This window comes from Macadamia integrifolia, chromosome 4 (assembly GCF_013358625.1).
Source record: "Macadamia integrifolia cultivar HAES 741 chromosome 4, SCU_Mint_v3, whole genome shotgun sequence".
Taxonomy (NCBI): domain Eukaryota; kingdom Viridiplantae; phylum Streptophyta; class Magnoliopsida; order Proteales; family Proteaceae; genus Macadamia; species Macadamia integrifolia.
In genome coordinates, this window is record NC_056560.1 from 312,549 (window position 1) to 331,525 (window position 18,977).

Genomic DNA, 18,977 nt, shown 5'->3' on the forward strand with positions numbered 1-18,977 from the left:
TAATATGAAATGTCGTTTCTGAAACTGAATGACTACCAAATGCAGCCTAAAAGGTACTGAAACCAACAAAATAGTCAAGAACGAAGGAATATACACTCTCTTCAATAAAACTCCCAACATTGTCTATAAAATATAGCTTGTTTTTTACACAGAAGATTCAAAGCAAAGAGAGTCGTTAATAAAAGATGAAAGAACCGGGTCAAACAATGATTCAACAAAATTGGGATCATGAGATTTTAAAGTAGTAAAAATATCTAGGAGTGACGCAAAAACTAAGGGTGTTTATTGGTTTGGTTTTGGTGTATATGGTATGGTTTGGTTCGGTTCATGTTTATTTGGCTGAAACCAAAACCGAACCATTTACTAAACAATTGCACTTTCTGAAATCAAAACCATTTAGTAAACGGTTTCCGTTTCACGGTTTTTAAATGATGTCGATTTTACAGTTTTGATCATGCTTTAGTCCATACGGTTTCTAAACAGTTAGCAATCAGTTTCCTACTTTATTCGAATGCTTACTGAAATTTTCTTTTGTTGATAAACGCTTCAATCTTGTATAAAATTAAATGAGGCATTGAACAAGCTCTATGGTCCTTAATTCTTCCCTAAATTAATCCCATCATATTTTGTTAAAACAACCAAACGATTAAGTAAAAGAAAATATTACATGGAGAAGTGAAATACAAGCAAAACTGCTAATGAACACAAATTAGTGTTAATGTTTTAAAGTTAAAGAGCTTGAGGCCCTGAAAACATATCAATTAACCCCTTATTCTATTAAACAGCTATACAAGTTAAACGGGTCGACTTTGACGATGTAAACGGTTTGATTTTCACGGTGTCAATTTAGTTTGGAACCGATGGGTTAAACAGTTAAAATCGAACCAACCCATTTAGCTAATCGATCTTAAACTTGAAACCAAACCATTTACTAAATGATTTTACAATTTCAGTGTAAACAGTTGGGTTCAATTTCATAAACAATTTTAATTTCAAATTCACATCCTTAGCAAAAACACCGACAATAACAGGAGGGAAGGTATACATTTAAGTATTTAACTCCATCAGCATCCACGAGAAGAGATTTATATTTTTTTTTAATATTATGCACAGCGATTGCATGATAAAACCTTTCGTGTGGACTTAAGTGGTGAAACACCACGTGAAGTCAAGGCTGAAACTTGTGCTTCAGAATTTGATGCGTGTGGTCAACTACAACGCCGGAGACCACCTAGAAGCTAAAAAATGAGCATAAGCCTGCGAAAAAGGTTGTTTAAGGTTTTGTCCGCCGTAAGATCCCAAGCCCAAAAGATATCCGTTGAAACCACCGCAGTGGTACCCGGGGAAAAAACAAATAACGCCACCGAAAGCAGATCACTGCCCGTAGGATCACTTGATCATACACCTGAATATCCAACACTTATCCATTTTACTTTTAAAACCCTCTTCACATTTATAATAACAGAAAGTAAGATAAGTGTTAGATACTCACTTGTACAACCAAGTGATCACCAGATGATCATACAAACAGTAGACCCAAACACCCACAGGACGCTGAGAGACTTGTCCATTGACAGCGAACAGAAACGACATCCGTTTCCCAATATTCAACACCTTCACGGGAACTAGTTTTCATAAGCAAAAAGTACAAGAACTACTACGTCACCCTCTGCCATTACTATAGGTGTTTATTATATGGCCAACAATATACCGCTTAATACTAGTGAAAACGTCGCTACTAAAGAAACAAATTCGATGGCAATTACAGCTATAAAACTCAGAATTGTATAACAGAACAGACTAACAAATAGACAATAAAACAGCAAGGAAACCCTATCGGCAGTGATGATTGACACCCTCCTGTTGAGCAAAAGCCAAATGTTCATTACAATAACCCCATTATATTTAATAGGAAAGGTTTTGTTGTTCCTGCATCCATGCCTTTTCAAGTTACAGGAATGCATCTTTTTCAAGCAGCTTTAGTACCTCCTGCTGGTTGTTCAGCTTTGCAACGTCAATTGGTGTCTTCCCATCCAAGTTCTGAAGGGTGCTGCAGTAAGAAACACATAGCAAACAAGCTTCAGAAAACGGGGGAAACACAGAGAATGAATGTTAACTGTGGCATTTAACTTACACAGCAGCCCCATTCTTTAGTATTAGTGCGACACACTCCTTCCGACCATAACCTGCAGCATAATGTAGGGCTGTGTTTTTATTCTTATCCAATGCATCTACCTTGGCTCCAGCCTCAAGAAGGACCTGAGCACACTTCACCTGTACACCAAAAGCAAACAAGACATCCAGCTAGAAGGTGAATCCCAATTCTTTTAACTAAACTAATCATACATTGCATTTCAAACCCAGCCCCTCACAAAACCAGGTAGGATTTTTAGGTAAATTAAACCCCTCTGAGAATGTAGTTCTATGGTTTTCTAGCAACATAAGTTCTCTCCCTCTTACAACAAAATTCGCTGGATCTCTTATCTTTTTCGTTTTCTCAAAAAGGGGTAATTTCGACTAAATGGCCCCATTGAGATAAGTTTATCTGAATGCTCCAGTATTTGTGCTACATTGCAAGAGATGTGGGAATCATGACTGTTGGATAGATAGGTCTAGGTTTGGATTAGCCACATGTAAAATTCAAGGACCTAATTTAATCAAACGCCCACGTGTATTGGGCCTATTGGCATGCATCCTTGTATTTTTCTTCCATCCAAGTATGGCCATGCACTCTCCCATGGTCCGATTTTGATAATATCCGTTTGAGCTGCAACTTGAAATGTAGGCAGAGGACCTTGGAGTTCACCTGTCCACAAAATATGGGCCTATCCAATCTGTAACGTGGTAGATACTTAGTCCATTTAGATAATCTTATCTCAATGGGCCATTCATAAAACCTTGACCTTTTCAAAAAACATACCAAAACTGAAATTAAGCTCCTGAGACCAAACGTATTCAATAAATGAACTTTCCATGTCATTCAGAGATCGGAGGTTTCCCCAATTTGTTAGCACCACAATAGAGAATGAGGTACCAGTGGCAGGATGGACAAACATCTTTGGAATTGTCGGTATTTTAGGTCTCATAATACTCACTCAACATGTTATGCTAGAAGAAAAATAAATTAGTTTTCCATAAGCAACATACCTCACCATACCCGCATGCAAAATGCAACGCTGTCCTTCCTTCAGAGTCTTCTTCATCTTTGTCAGCACCAGAGGCAAGTGCTTTCTTCAAGCCCTAAGAGAGCAACAAAAGAAAATAATAGCAATATAATTCAAGTGAATATATTCATCATAAAAGATGGAAAGTCAAGACTTCAAGGTGGCATTCACAAATTACTGAGCAGAATTGGAACAAAAAGATGCCTAACAGTAAATTGAAATTATCAAGTAGAGCAGCTGCAAAAACAATAGAAATTCAAAAGGAAGGTTGAAAGGTTGATATTAATACTTTTCTCTTCAGAAAATACTATATAGAAGTATATTTTTAACCATGACCTAACACTTCAGTGAGAACATCAGGTATCCACCATTTTTGTGCTCCGGGAACACTAACTCATTACTTTGCATAACAAAAGGGGCTGTAAACTGGCGCAAGTAACAATTTTGCAGGGCCAGTAAGGGGTGGATTAGACATGTTCATAACCTTTGGCATTTTTACACATAGTGGCAGCTCTCAGACTCAAAACAGTCTTCATGCTGGCATCCGGAGCTTTTTACAATAGCACTATACAATGGTCACCTGATACTGAACCCAGGTCAAAATACCCTATTGGGTTCACTGTGGACCACTAGATTAATAAGAAGTCATAGAAAGAACCAATGGAAATTATGTAATCATGGTGAACAGTTATGAGTCCCTTTTGGAATAGAAAATGGATTCTGGACTAAACTGAGAATAGTCCCTTAAGTGGAAGGTAATTTTGGAATTTAAATAAAAGAGGGAATAAATAAGGCCACTCTTAGTGGAAAGAGGCATATTTGTAATTTGGTTGAATACTATCATCTTCAACAATGATAGGAAAATAGGTCCAGCGGTAAATCTGATAAGGGGGGGGGGGAATTAATTAGATCTACCAGATAATAAAAAAAAACATATATATATATATATATATTACAAAACTGGTAGGTTAAAATTATGGTTTACAATTACAACGTCCAATGTTAACAAGATTTACCAAATCCCCATATAAATAGAAAAAGTTAAATGAACTTCCAAAAATAACCCCAACACCCTTATCTCTCTCTCTCCTCCTTTCTTCTTCTCCTTCTCTTCCAACGAAAGAACACCACCACTCCTCCTCTGCAACCCCACCTGCGCACCAACCTCCTCCCTGCAAAACAAACCTCACACCACCGCCACCCATCCTATCCCACTCTCTTTACCACAGGTTGTTAAAGTTCCTGCGCAGCCCTCCTCCTTCTCCCCCACCCACTAGAAAAGTTGCATTTTTAGGTCCAGCGGTCCTGATGTCTAGGTATTATGGTTATTTTTTGAGCATTCACAACTGAAAAAGCTTCTGATTCTTGAGTTCCAACAGGGGAGGAATTCCCTTTTTTTTTTTTTTTTTTCCTGTTTTCCCTGTCCCATGGTTCCTTAAAAGAAAAAGGAGTTGAGGTTCAATATAAACTATCTTTTTCAGCTGATTAGTTCAACGCATGGAACTGAAGATCAGAGAAAAAAAAATAGAAAAGAAAAGAAAAAGACTATCTGAAATAAGAAACTATAATAAAGCTATTAGGCCTCTCTCCCAATGTGATGCAGTTGCGAGGAAATTTAAACCCTTTTATTTAGATTCAATCCCCTTATCCTGATAACTGGTTATGATCTCACTCTGCAACACCAACACCCTGCACTGCAACTCTCATCCCTCATACCCACCACCGCCCATATGTTTCCTTCGATACTTCAAAAAACAATAAAAAATAATAGAAATAGTTTTCCTGTAACTTGTCACGGGCAACCAGAGCACTTGTTGACTCTAAGGTTGAATGTTGGATTGGACTATCAGAAGTCGATTCTAGAGATGCCTATGAGGCTATGACGGCAGGGGACCAGATGGCGACTCAAGAAGATAGAAATTATCTAGGTCCCCTGAAGCAGAAACTATTTATGCAGGAACTTTAACAAAACCTGTGGTGAGGAGAAGAGATAAAAAAGGAGTGTGGGGATGGGGGGAGAGAGCAAGAAAGGGTGGGTGGGGGTGTTGCGAGGCGGGTTAGCAGGGGGGAGGGTGGGGCGGGGTTACAAGGGGGGAGGGATGGAGGGAGGTTTCGTTGGAAGAGTAAGAAGAAGAAGAGGAGAGAGAGAGAGAGAGAGAGAGTATTTTTGGTGGTTCATTTGGTTTTTTCTACTCATAAGGGGATTCAGCAAATCGTTTCCACTTTGAAAGTTGTGATTGTCAAATATAATTTTAACCTACTAGTCTTGTAATTTTTTTCTTATCTAGTAGATCTAAGCAATTCCACCCCACCCCACGCCCCCTCAAAAAAAAAAAAACCATAACCCCCTTGACCAAGGCTCAATCAAATCTGGGATTTCAGAACTAGGACTGCCTAGATCTTCCGACAAAATCCAGATCAGAAAACAGCAATTCAGGAGGATTTAAGTGGTGTGATAGCCTAGTTGTAGGAAAACATCTCAGAACAGAGTGTGCAGTTCGGTGATTTCAGAGCTCGGAAAACTAAGAATTGATCTTATAATTTACGAGATATCAGTGAGGTGCTGAACATCAAATCTGGAAAGAAATAGTACTATGAAGTAGTTACAGATGGATATGGAAAACGAAGGTTCATCCAACCTTTAAATAGAACTTAGAATGCTCAGACCAGATTCCAAGAGAGAGGAAGGGAGAATGAGATATAAGAGAGAGAGAGAGCGATTGCACACGGACGAAAAGGGGAGGGGGAAGAAGCTCGCACATGCACAGCCACCAGGCTTCACAAACTCACAATTTCATTCACTTCAATCTGGATCATAAAAGCACGGTTAAATGTATATAAATTTATCAGGGAAAAAAAAAACATGAGAAGAAACCTATTCTAGTTTGAAAACTCAAAATAATTGTGATCGGGGGGTAGCATGGTTAACCAAACTGTTTAACAAGATTATAAGCACAAAAAAGATTCCTGATGAGTGGAGAAGCATTATAGTTCCGATTAGAATAAAGACGATATCCAGAACTGCAATAACTATAGAGGCCTAAAACTATTCAACCATACTATGAAACTTTGGGAAAAGGTTATTGAAGCCCTCTTAAGAAGAGAAGATGATATCTCGGAGAATCAATTTGGTTTTATGCTAGGACGATCTACGACAGATGCTATTTACCTTCTAAAGAGGCTCATGGAGATATTTAAAGCACACAAAAGGAAACTTCACATGGTCTTTATAAACATCGAAAAAGCCTATGACAAAGTCCTTAGAGAGCTTATATGGAGGTCCTAGAGAAGAGTCAGAACTCAAGTATCTATTTGGATATTATTAAGGACATGTATGCGAACCTAGTCACAAGTATCAGAATTGTTGAGGGTCAAAGTAGTGATTTCCCAATTACTATTTAGTCGCATCAAGGATCCGCCCTAAGCCCTTATTTGTTTGCGCACATCATAGATGATTTAACCAGGCACATTCAAGACGAGGTCCCTTGATATATGTTATTCGTTGATGATATTATTTTGATAGATGAGATAGCGGAACGGATTAATACTAAGCTGGAGTGGAGAACAATTTTAGAATCAAGAGGTTTTAAGATAAGCGGCACAAAAACAAAATATATAAGGTGTATCTTCAGTAAAATCAGGACATCTGATGAAGCAGTGAAACTTGAGTGAGAACTACCACAAAGTATTTGTTTTAGATACCTGGGCTCAACCATTAACAATGAGGGGGATATAGAGGATGATGTTACCCACAGAATTAAAGTATGTTGGATGAAGTGGAGAGGTGCAATGGGAGTGTTATGTGACAAACGCATGCCTGCTAAGTTTAAGGGAAAATTTTACAAGACAGTGATAAGACCAGTTATGACATATGAGGCTGAATGTAGACAAATTGCGTGTAATATAGATGAAGATGTTGAGGGGGATGCACAGGAAGACAATGAGAGATAGGGTAAGGAATGATTATGTCAGAAGTGATCTGGGGGTTGCACCAATCCAGGACAAGCTCCACGAGAGCCGTTTGACAATGTATGGTTATATCCAATGGAGACCCATAGATGCACCAGTAAGGAAGAGTGATCATATTCAGATAGAATGAACTAAAGGAGGAAATGAAAGACCTAAAATGACCATAAGAGAAGTGGTAAGAAAAGATACGCAAAAACTAGGGCTCAATCCAAGTATGACTACAGATAGAGCTATTTGGAGGACTATAACCCGTGTAGCCAACCCCTTTTAGGGGGATGTTTCCGAGATGCTGCTATGACTTTAGTGTTTTACCTCTTTTCACTTCTTTTACTTCATTTTTCTTTTTTACATTCTACTGCATTTTCTTCTCTTATTACGTATGCCTCTTCGGATCCATGTAGCCGACCCCATTTAGTTAGGATAAGGTGGTGGTGGTGGTGGTGGTTGTTGTAGAAAAGGCCATTGCTTCTCTCCTTCTGCATTGATGAAGAATTTGTTTGATCAAGAAACCCTTTGTGTGCGATCAAGGAAAGGATTGGTGTTTGATCCAAATGACACCTCGCAGTGTGAAACCCGGGAGGATCTATCTTATATCCTTGCTCTGTACTGCTACTAGTTATTGATTTCTTATTCAAACTTTACAGATATAGCCATCAACAGGTAAGTTTTATTTTGAAGCATTCTGCAACTAGAACTCAATCTTGTAGAAGTTCGAATGTAGCACTTTTCTTTAGATTAAGAAAACCAGACATCTGATTTTACTAAAATTCAGTTAAAAGCTTAAGAATCCTAACTTAAGGATTTTACTCAAATCTCAACCAATTCTGACAAGCCGATTGGCTGCTGGAGTGAAATCTCTATTCTTCTCTTACCTTGTTAAAAATCTATTTACATTCCTTAAACTAGTTCTGGTTTTCTTAACCTGTTGAGCTACTTTTTATACTTAGAGGTAAGTTTGGTCCTGACGGCCCGAACCTGCCCTGACCCCGAACAGGGCCTAAGCTAAGATTTATGACCCTGAGGGTGGGTTAGGGTTGAAAAATACTAACCCTGGGTTAGGGTTGGGTCGGCCTTGGGTTGATTTATATAAAATAATTTAAGTTGTCATCCTATCCTTTTATTCACAATAATAAAATCTAGGTCATTGATTCTTATGGTCAGGTGTCCTGAACATTTATTATTGCGTTGCACCTTATAATTTTAATTTGATCTATTGGTGCTTTTTTCTTCTTCTTTTTTCTCTTTTTATTTTTTTATTTTTTATGCATAGCACACAAATGGCAAAAATAGGATGAATCAGGTTTAGCCCAACCCTGGAAAAAATCAGGGCCAATTAGGGCCAACCCAGCCCAATCAAGGTCAATTACGACCTAGCTGGGTTGGTATGAGCCCAGCAGGGTTCGGTTGGGCCTGGGTTGAGTTTTGGGAACCTAGGGTTGTGCTGGGGTTTTAAGAAACCCGGCCCTGTTTCACCCCTACTTTATAGGTTATTTCACATCTGAAACCTGCAATTCATCTTCATCCTCTGAACCCTAATTATAGTAGTTAAATTACTGTTTAACCATAGTCCTTTTGCTGCCAGGAATCATCCACAGCTGCTTATCTAGCCATTCGATTGAGGTCCTATTTTCAGCAAACCTTCCCATCCCTATTCCGTACACTCGACCTCACTTTCATCACCATTCAACCACCTGATTTTGTGTCATGTAAATCCCCCTAATCTGAACCCTCCTTTGATTAAAAGATCTTGCTATTGGCTATTGATTTGAGCATTCAAACCTGTAGTATATTATAGTGCTTCCACAAGATTCTGGCTAGACCATTGGTATCCGCATGTAGTCCTCCACTTGGTAGGTGAAAAAGCTAATCATAGTTCTGAATATAGCAAGTTGGATATGATTTCAAACATCATTCAGTTTGACGGCTGGCCTACCCACCCCATTCTCCCACTTTGTCTACCATATGGAATGTTCTGTCATCCATCCCCAAAGGCCCATTGGTAGTGGTGATATTGCTTCTTGGTTTGCTTCATTATCGGGCCTATTCAGTGCCAAGTCGGCTTCGGACCTCACCAAGGCACGTGGCTGTATCCAAATTTGGCTCAAGTTGGTTTGGTTCAAGAGTTTCCCCCATCCCTGTCTCCCTACAAAATCATTCCTCATTCAGCATCAAATTGCAGTCCCCCCATCTCGCTGCCTATGTTGGATTGCTAGTGACGATGCGGATCACCTCTCCTTCGATTGCCCATTCTCTTCTTCTGTTTAGCAAGGCACTCTTTCCAAAATGTTGGCCTCATTGAAGAAGAATTTTGTCGTTCTCTAGGTAATAGATTTGGGTGGATATGGCCTATGCCGGTAAATCTTCTTGACATATGATAGGAAAACTGGCTTTTGCTGCCGCCATCGTTCATATCTGGTTCAAGCATAATCTCTGGAGACGTTCTTCTGAGTCTCTACAGCAGATTTCGGACTCCATCCTCTGATGTAATGATGTTAGATCCAAGCTAGCTATTGACCCTTCCCAACTGCCAATACCCCTAGAAATAGATTGATTGTTGATTTAAACGACCCCCCTAAAAGAAAAAAAATATCATGTACATTCTGCATGATTTTTTTTTTTTTTAATCCACAGCTTACCACAAGTCCATTTCAAACTTTTCCTTCTTCGTTCCAAGTCTTAGACATGGATTTACAGTGATAATAGTGACAAGTACTTATCCCCACCCCCCATAAAAATATAAAAAATAGTGACAAGATGAAAAGGCAAATAAAAAAGATCCAAATAAACAACATAAATAAACTAATAGAAAGCACCAGTATGAATATACATTTACCATCTACTCACTAATAGCTGTATAGTGTATAGTTGAAATAACGATTTTCCTTCTTATTTTTTAATAAATCACCATTTTTCTTCACTAGCACACTTTGTTTCAAATAACTCAACCAACAAATAAAAACATAACTACCTCAACATCTCCAACACTGGCAGTGTGATGAACACTTGACTCATCTTCATTCCCAGTTTCTTCTTCTGCTTCATCTGGTCCAGAAAGTTCAGCTGAAGAAGCAGCGTCACCTGGAGCTGCAAGACCCATAGCTTGGCCCAATTTTTGTAACACCTCAGGGTCGTTCCAATACCTAAAACAACAAAAAAAAATTAAAAACAATGTGGCATAATATCAGATATGTGACACCACAATCTGATGGCAGGCAAAACTTCCACAAATCTAAAACAATGGCATGATATCCAAGCGTAAAATAAGTCTGGGAACCATAGAAACCAGCATTCCTATCGTCAATTCCCATTAGCTGCACACATGACAATATAAGTTGCCAAGCCAGATATCTCACATGCCAGACAAAGGCATACCCAGAGCATGAGGATCCAGCTACTACAGGTTCTGAGGAATGGTATATGTACACAGCCTTACCCCGCTTCTTGCGAAGAGGCTGTTTCCTTGGAAAAATCAATCAGCCAATGGAAAAATGAATTTCATGGTTGAAACTTGAAAATTCACACCAAATTCTATCTACATTTTTTTAACCTCATCATTGCAGCTGGACCACCACTCTCAATCTCATCCAGAATAGGTTTCAATGATGGATCTTCCTTAATGCGTGTCATTCGTTCTTCCAGGTTTGTTTGTGATGGATTCACCAAATTCTCCAGCATGGTAGACATTGATGGATCCTGCAAACATGTATGTTTCATCTTACACCATATGGATGTCATGGAGATTACCAACTGAACAACACAGACTATATTTACCTGCATCAAAGCATTACCAAGTCTCTCAGCCATAGTCATGAATTGAGGATTGTGCATAACCTGTTGCATGGTAGAGTAATATTGTTGCGTATCGAATTCAGTATCACCGTCTTCTGCAGCACCATGAACACTCTTTTGGAGATGCTCAGCCATCTGGTTGAAAGCAGGATCTTTTGCTATCTGTTCAGCCAATTCCTTTATGCTTGGATCCTATTAATATAACACATCAAACATGAATTAGAAAAAAAGAGATTGATATCATCCACAAATTTATTGCTAACAGAGGCAATCAATTGAGAAAGGTCCAAAGAACAATGAAACAACAAAACAAATGTCGTTCATTCTATCGACATAAAAGCATATACGTGTAGGCAATTGTGAGATAGAGGCACCCACAAGTAATTAACCACAAATATGAACCTTAGCTTGCAAAGGTCAAGACATTCTACAAATAAAATCATGCTAAGCATGACAAAGATACTAGGAACCAACTTTCCATTTCTTTAACTGCATTTAGTACCACTTACTTGGAACCAAACCACCCCCACCCACCAAACTATTCCTGACTTGTCCTTCTAAGACCAAAGGTTGAAGTTTACACAAGTAAAAACCATAGGCAGTGCATAAAGTTTTGGTCTCAAGATCTTCCACCACATCGTCCTTATCAAATATTGACTCTTCCCATACTTCAACTCTATTAATATGCTTCACTTTTTTTCTTCCTTTGGATCAGTTCTTTGATTCCCAAGAATCAATCAATGTAATTCTATTTCTGCTTCCAACTAATTTCTTCATGATTAATGGTGAGTGCTAAAATCACTGTTACAGCATTAAGATCATCCCATGAGATCACCCACCACTCCCCAAAAAATCTGGTGCAACTTCGAAAAACATATTTTTCAAAATGGTCATACATGCTAAATACTAGAAGAAGATGCAGATGTACTATATTGTATTAATTTGACTGCTCTATAAGAATCTTCCTGTCACTAAAGAAGTAACTGAAGTAAAAGCTACTAAAATTAACTTACACAACAAGAAAGAGAACTAAATATATATATATGGGCAAGAGAAAGCTGCCCAATGGCGCAGGTACATGCCAACGCCCACAGCCAATGGGAGGGTGCATGCAAGTATCTTCAGCACAGGGCCAGCACGGCCTTTCCACCCTGCTGTGTCTAGGCATGTACCTGCACCAGCAGGCAGGGTTCTTTTCTCCTATAAATATATACAGGGAAATTCTTGTTGTAATTGTAACCAAGGTTGTTTACAACAAGATTGTAACTTTACTCTTTTGCCCCTTGTCTTATTCACAGAAGTTATTCGATGCAGTAATTAATGCCGGGGTAAAAAAGGGTTTTCAAATAGGACCTGCATTAGATGACTTTTAACTTTTTGAAAACCGCCTGTTAAATAACTTTTAGGAATAAGACAATGGGACAAAAATAACTTCTTGGTTCACCACATTGGTGACAACAAAATATATATATATATATATATATATACACACTTAATGTAAAGCTAGGTAGGAACTACCCAACCCCAGTTAGAATCCCACAAATTCAAACCTGAAATCAGATTTAGAACCAAAGTTTGAATCTGGATGAAATAGGAGGATGCCTGTGGTTGACTGTATGAGTCTCTGATGGAGCTCAAATTTTGATCGATTGCTCCTCACATGGTGCTAAACAATCCCCTTAAGAGTTGGTCCTCATTGGTTGGCCAGATCTGGAGATCTGAAATTTGGTTCCCAATCAGGAAACTAATGTAGACCTTCAACAATGGTTGATAGGAGCTTCAGTTGGACACCAATCTCTGGCCGAAGGAACCCCCTTGGGTGCTCTATAAACCCCCCAAAAGGGTTTCAGATTTGGACTTACAGGTGAGGAGATTTTGGCAGAATCGATCAGCACTAACCCTGACAGAAGCTGAGTTTCGATCCTTATACTTGGCTGATCTACAGGCTGGCATAATAGATGTGCTTCTCTGGCCTTCAAGTAGACTCAAACAACTCTCAAATCACTCTATCTCAACAATAGAACGAAGAGAAAACAATAAAACAGAAAAGGAATTGATGGAGGGGTTGAGAAAGGGGAAGAAGAATTAGTGAATGGGCATCTCACCCCTCAGGTTTAGGCATCTCACATAGGACATCTCACCCAACTGCATCCCACAGCACAACAACATAAGCCATCTTTTTTGTTTAAATCAAATTTGTTTTTTCATTATAATTGATGGACTTCAAATAGCCTTACATTACTTGGACACAAAGACATAACAAAAAAAAGGAAACTAATGGACTGAAATAAGACTTCCTAATTTGTGTCTAACTTGCTAACTAAGTAAGTAGCGGGAGCCTCATGCACTGGGTTGCTCTTTTTTTACTAACCAAGTAAGAATAAATAAAAAACTAACAACTGAACACAAATGGAAACTAGCCTAAGTCAAAAAAATAGAAACAACTTGACTCACAATAAAGGAACTAAATTGGAAACTAAATCTCCAAACAAAACCTAACAAAAGGAAACTAAAATAGGAGAATATGAAGCCAAATTACTGTTTCTGTGAACAGTGTTTCATGACTCGTAGTTTTGTCCTCTTCTTCAAGCTTTGATCTGCATACCCACTGCACGAGACTCCTGCCACTGTAGGGACTAGGGAGGGCCATAATGTACGCAGTCTTACCCTCACTTCGCAAAGAGGCTGTTTCCTAACTCAAACCCGCGACCACTTGGTCACAATGGAGCAACCTTACTATGCAGCAAGGTCTGCCCTTTATATATGTATAATAATACTATATTATCTATTCTTCTTCCTTCATCTCTTCATTTTTTCATCCCTCCCTCCCCCCTATTTTGTTTAGACCTGTTTCTTATTTGGTTACTTTTTTATGGATCCATGTAGCCGACCCCATTAAATTGGCATAAGGCTGAGTTTGTTGCTCTTGTTATTCATAATATAATAATATTTATAAATGCCAGCCACATATGAAGGACCACATATTACAGAAAAGGGAGCACGTAACCTTCCCTTCTGCAAGCATATCGAATCACTTCATCTATTTATTGCTGACAGTGAATATCCAATGCTTCTTGATTCTATAGCATATTACTGATGCAATAAAAATAATACGAAGAATGCGAAATAAAAAATGACTATTGTAGCCAATATGAAACAATTCAGATCGCCCAACTTGTTCATGTCAAAGAAGCAACACTAAGCAGGAAATGACGAGAAATTACATTAAGGAGGCCAGTCATTGCAGAAAAATCAAAAGGATTGGAAGGAAATCCAGCCGCTGGCACAGAAGCTGCACTTCTTTGTCCTGACTGTGGCTCAACAGAAGATGTTTCAGATTTTCTCTCTGGTGAACCAGATTTTTCTTCTGGAAAAGAAAAAAAGGAAGTGTGAAGAATAGCACTTAATACTTGTGCAGTAAAATCTCTATGAAATGCTTGTTAAACCAATAATTCATGAATAAGAAGATAGAAAACACAAAATCCACATCATATTGATTTCCAATTGTACATTAACATGTAAAGGACATCTCAAAGAATCAATTCTTGTTAATGAAAGGGACAGTCAAAGACACAAGCTCCCTCCCATATTACTGTTGAAATTAACAAAAAAAAAAAAAAAAAAAGAGGTTCCACCTTCCTCACCAATGGTGTTACTGTGTCAGTAGTCTTAATTACAGCTTCATGGCTATCCCATCTCAATAGGCTCTCTAATATATCACATATGTGGTCCCCCCCCCCCCCCCCCCCCCCCCCCCTCCCCCTCCCCCTCCCACTCCCAACTTCACTCCTGAAGGGCATTATCCTTCCTTGTAGTTCAACACGCCCATTTCAAACACCCTCATCAGGACTATGCTCATTCTATGGATATGTTAGCTTTTTTTTATAGACAAAAAACCCCAAAGATGTATAATAATTTTCAACAGAGAAGAAGAAAATCTTTCAACACCTTCAAATATTTCTGGAGTTATAACCCCCAGTCTACCAAAAATTTCAGCTCTAAATGAATTGATGGCCATTGAAAATCACTTTTGGTGAAACCCACATCAGTGCAAATAAATTAAAAATGTGCAAAGGATCACCAAACTGAAACAACCATATTAAACAGTCATATTACACCTCAAGAACCAATCAGCTTCTGTCTTATCCATCAAACACATATAGCAAGGATTTAGACATCTAGCTAAATAAAAAATACATTATACTAGCAAATACACCCAAACTATATGAGCCCTTTAATGCAATCTGGTTAACCTAATAAGAAAATTAATACAACTTTAATCATAATAATTTTCTGGTCGAGTAGGCCCTCTCTAGATCCTAATTTTTTGGAGATTTCACAGATCTTCAGATCAGAACTTTAGTTCAACCTGGATTTCTAGTCAGAGGTGACAGAGATCAAATTTAATTAAAAACACAAAACAAAACAAGGTATCCATAGGAAGCTCAAGTGCTTAACTCAGAATTATTTGATGAATAAATTCAGACAGCCAAGTGTCCTTGTCTGACATCTCAGAGTAATTGATTCTGAGCATGAAAATAGGAGATTAGAAAGGCAAGACATTTATCTCTATAGAGAGATTGATCCAAGCAGAATCAGTAATTGTGGTCCACGAAAATATGAAGTTGTAACCTCTTACACACTTTATTCGATAACAATCTTCAACAGATAATACAACTGTACAAGTCAGTGAACAAGAACCAAAAGGACTCTTAAGTTCATAAGAAGACTTCTCCAACATCAACAACTGGTTGTAGTAAATACTGGAAAAGATAAAGTAAGAAAAAAAAAGCTAAATAATATAAAATATGGGCAAAAAGATAGACTGGATATAAAGCACTGCAGAACAAACTAAAAAGAAGAAGAAAAAAGACAAAGCCTTTCAGCTATCGCCTTGGTCAGTCTCTCAAAGCACACAAAAGCACCAAACCAATTGCTTAAATCTCAAATCGTGAATGAGTGTAGGAAGCCCCCTTTTTAATGATAAACAGCAACATGGATCCCTTCTTGCGTGGGAAAGGAGATCTCCTCACAATTTGGAAATCCTCATATTAGAAACTATATACATAATAGAATCTAACTTGTGACCGTATCTAATAAGCCACCCAACACATGACAAATGATTTAACACATTGAGAAACCCTACATAGAAACGCAAATTCAACCATTTGTGGAAGCCATGAAAGTTTCCACCTCTATAAGCACTTATGCTAGAAAACCTCACCAAAATTCCGATGGTTAAGAGCACAAGAGTGTGTGTACACAAAGGGTAACGTGTAGCTAATAATGTCAGAAGATACACTAAAGCAAATGGAGTGTATATAGAGGCAATTTCTCTTATAAAACATGGACAAACAATTTTTCACTATCAACCTCAAATTGGTGAGGTATTTAACAGAACTTGCATAAACAGAAAGAAAACACTTTACAAAAAAGAAAAGACGTATTATAAAACCTGCTTCTGCAGTCCCAAAAGAATCCAATTAGCAGCCAATAAAGATATAAACAACAATAGAATCGGTACTCAAAAGGAAACATTGGTAAAACAAATTACCCAGCATCAACTCTTCACAATAAGAGAAGGAAGAAGGGGGCGTATGAAATTTTTAAACTAGATATGTTATTCTGAGAAACAGTTCAGAATGGATAAACATAGTACTACGACTAAAAGATTGACGCAAAACACAGAATCATTAGAAGTACTGATAAGTCAACCATAAACCATCAGAACTTCCAACGACAAACACCTTTTTTTTTTTTTGTTGGAGATGGGGAGTATGAAACCACGACCAATTTCTAAAATGTAAAATGCCCAGCCAGATTCGCTACCTCGCCAATTCAATTCACGACAGGAACCACCGGAAAATAAATCTAATTTCGCAACTTATCAATTTTTCATAATCAAAACAATGATATGCAAAAGGCGAGAGCAGAAAAAGGAATATGGAAATAAAATCCATCCAATGATTCTGTATACCATCGCCGCAAGAAGAGGGAGAATCCTTCTGCAAATTTGATGCCATGATAAGCAGCTGCATCAGCAAGAAAAAAATATATATAAAACTTGAACCTTATGTGTAAACCCTTAATAAACACTTTAGCTACATGTAGGGATATCTATGCTCCTTATGCTCTAAGCCCTGCAAATCGAAGAGCACAAATATTTTTTTCATACCCTGACGGTGGAAACCCTAAGTGAGCCCCCTTCAATAATCACACCGTTCCCCGATTAAGCAGAAGCCCCCGCCAATCCTGTATCTACGGACAACAGGTTGAACAAAGGCTCCCCGATCCTAAATACCTCAGAACCCATAGAATTGAAAAATAAATATTAGAACGTCAGTGGGCCATCTCAATCCTCACTGCCGAAATCGAATGGCTCTTAAATGTGGTTATTTTATGCTTGGATATTTATTAATGATCTCGCGGAAGAGCCGTTATACTGGGCTTGGATTTTTTGTTGGGCTTGGATCATGGAAGTATGAGGCAAATTTGGACCATTTGATAGGTGGGTGACCTGTATGTTAGTCGCGGGTTGGGTGACCTTTATGTTAGTCGCGGGTTGAATTTTATGGTCCAGATCGTACACACCAGGGGAGAATAAAAGGGGATAATTAAACTCGCCTTTCCTACAGTTTACCCTAACGTTGGAACCATTCCCCGCAAAACTAAGTAGTGTACCAACGGAGAGTCGGTTATTATGTGATGTGGCTTGGTTACCCATTTTGTTAAAGACAAAAATACCCTTGAGGGATGTGAAGTTCTTATCATACCCTTCAACCCCAAACAAGAGAGACCATCCTACTTCATTGCCTCTTTTTCTCCATCTTTACCAACAAAATGCTGCGAATAGCACCAAGTGAAGGCTGCTGCTATGAAAGATCCATTTATGTTCCCTTTTCTTTTGGTTCCTCCTTGCTATGCTTGTCTCGTTGTTTCTTCTGTGAAGGTTTCATTTCTGTTCCTGATTCCTTCTGCTATTCTCTGTGATACTTAGGTTGTTGCTGTTGTGAAAGCTCTGATTTTGTTCCTGACTCTTTCTTTTTCTTTCTTGAGATTTTTAGCTTCCATTTTTGGCTTTTGCAGCCACTCTGATGGCTGCTGCTCCTTCACTTTCCCAAGTTTCCTAATTGGCTTTTGCTGCCTCTCTGATGGTTGGTTCTTCTTCTTTTTCCCAACTTTCATAGATCCGACCCTTATCACCCTTAAATCCCTGATAGAGATTAGTTCTTCTTCCGCAGAAAAACTCAGTTTTAATTCTAATTCAATAAAAAATCTAACATTTTCATTCTCCTCTCAGGGTGGTTAAGTTGCAGAACAGTCCACCCAAGTGCCATCGTCGCCCCCCTTTTTTGTGGGTCACGCCGAGCAGGGCCACCAACCCGCTACTCCAGGACGCTCATTTTGGGGATGAGAAGCTGACCTCCTTGTCGCCGCTGCTGTTACCGGCACCGGTCTCTGTGTCGTCGAGACTTTTACCATCACCATCATCCTCTACCAGAAACGGAGCTTGTGCACACATGACCTAAGCCAGCGGCTGTGAGAGTTGAAGGGTTCGATTGCGTCGACAGGGATAGGCGCATCCCCGCCGTAGCCTAAAAGAAGAACCCTTTGCGTCCATAATCAAAAAGTACAAAGAAGAAAATCTTTAAAAAAAAAAAAAAACCAACTGTTTTTTTTTTTTTGAAATATGGAAAAGGAGGATCTAATCAGTTTTTGATAGCTCGTGAAGGAGGGATGATATCTCTTGGTTCTCCAGGAGAATTAGATGAGAGCAGAGGAAAATTCTCCACAACGGGTTGGATCTTCGAGCTATCACGATCAATATGATCAACTAATCCCTTTGTTTCAATTCCAATACTCTTCTGTCTGCTTCTGTCCATGCCGGAGGATTTTCATCCGCTCTGTTGAACACGATTCTTAAACCCTCACAACTAGGGGTGTCAATCGGTCCGTCCGGCTTGGTTTTGGTCCGGGTTGAGTCAGTTTCGTTGTGGGAAAGTTGAAATCGAAACCGAAACCGAACCAATAAGAAAATTCTGATTTCGATTTGGT

General features: G+C 38.7%; 1 protein-coding gene across 1 annotated transcript; it reads right to left on the reverse strand.

Annotated features, from left to right (window-relative positions):
* Window positions 1-1,739: 1,739 nt before the first annotated feature.
* On the reverse strand, window positions 1,740-17,256 carry LOC122076624 (ankyrin repeat domain-containing protein 2A-like). The gene is made up of 9 exons (XM_042642026.1): window positions 17,098-17,256; window positions 16,900-16,954; window positions 14,147-14,289; window positions 10,905-11,114; window positions 10,681-10,826; window positions 10,102-10,273; window positions 3,148-3,240; window positions 2,135-2,274; window positions 1,740-2,050 (listed from the first exon to the last, which is right to left on the reverse strand). The coding sequence occupies exons 2-9, from the start codon at window positions 16,943-16,945 to the stop codon at window positions 1,951-1,953; spliced, it is 1,050 nt and encodes a 349-aa protein (XP_042497960.1). The 5' UTR covers window positions 16,946-16,954; window positions 17,098-17,256; the 3' UTR covers window positions 1,740-1,950.
* Window positions 17,257-18,977: the final 1,721 nt, after the last annotated feature.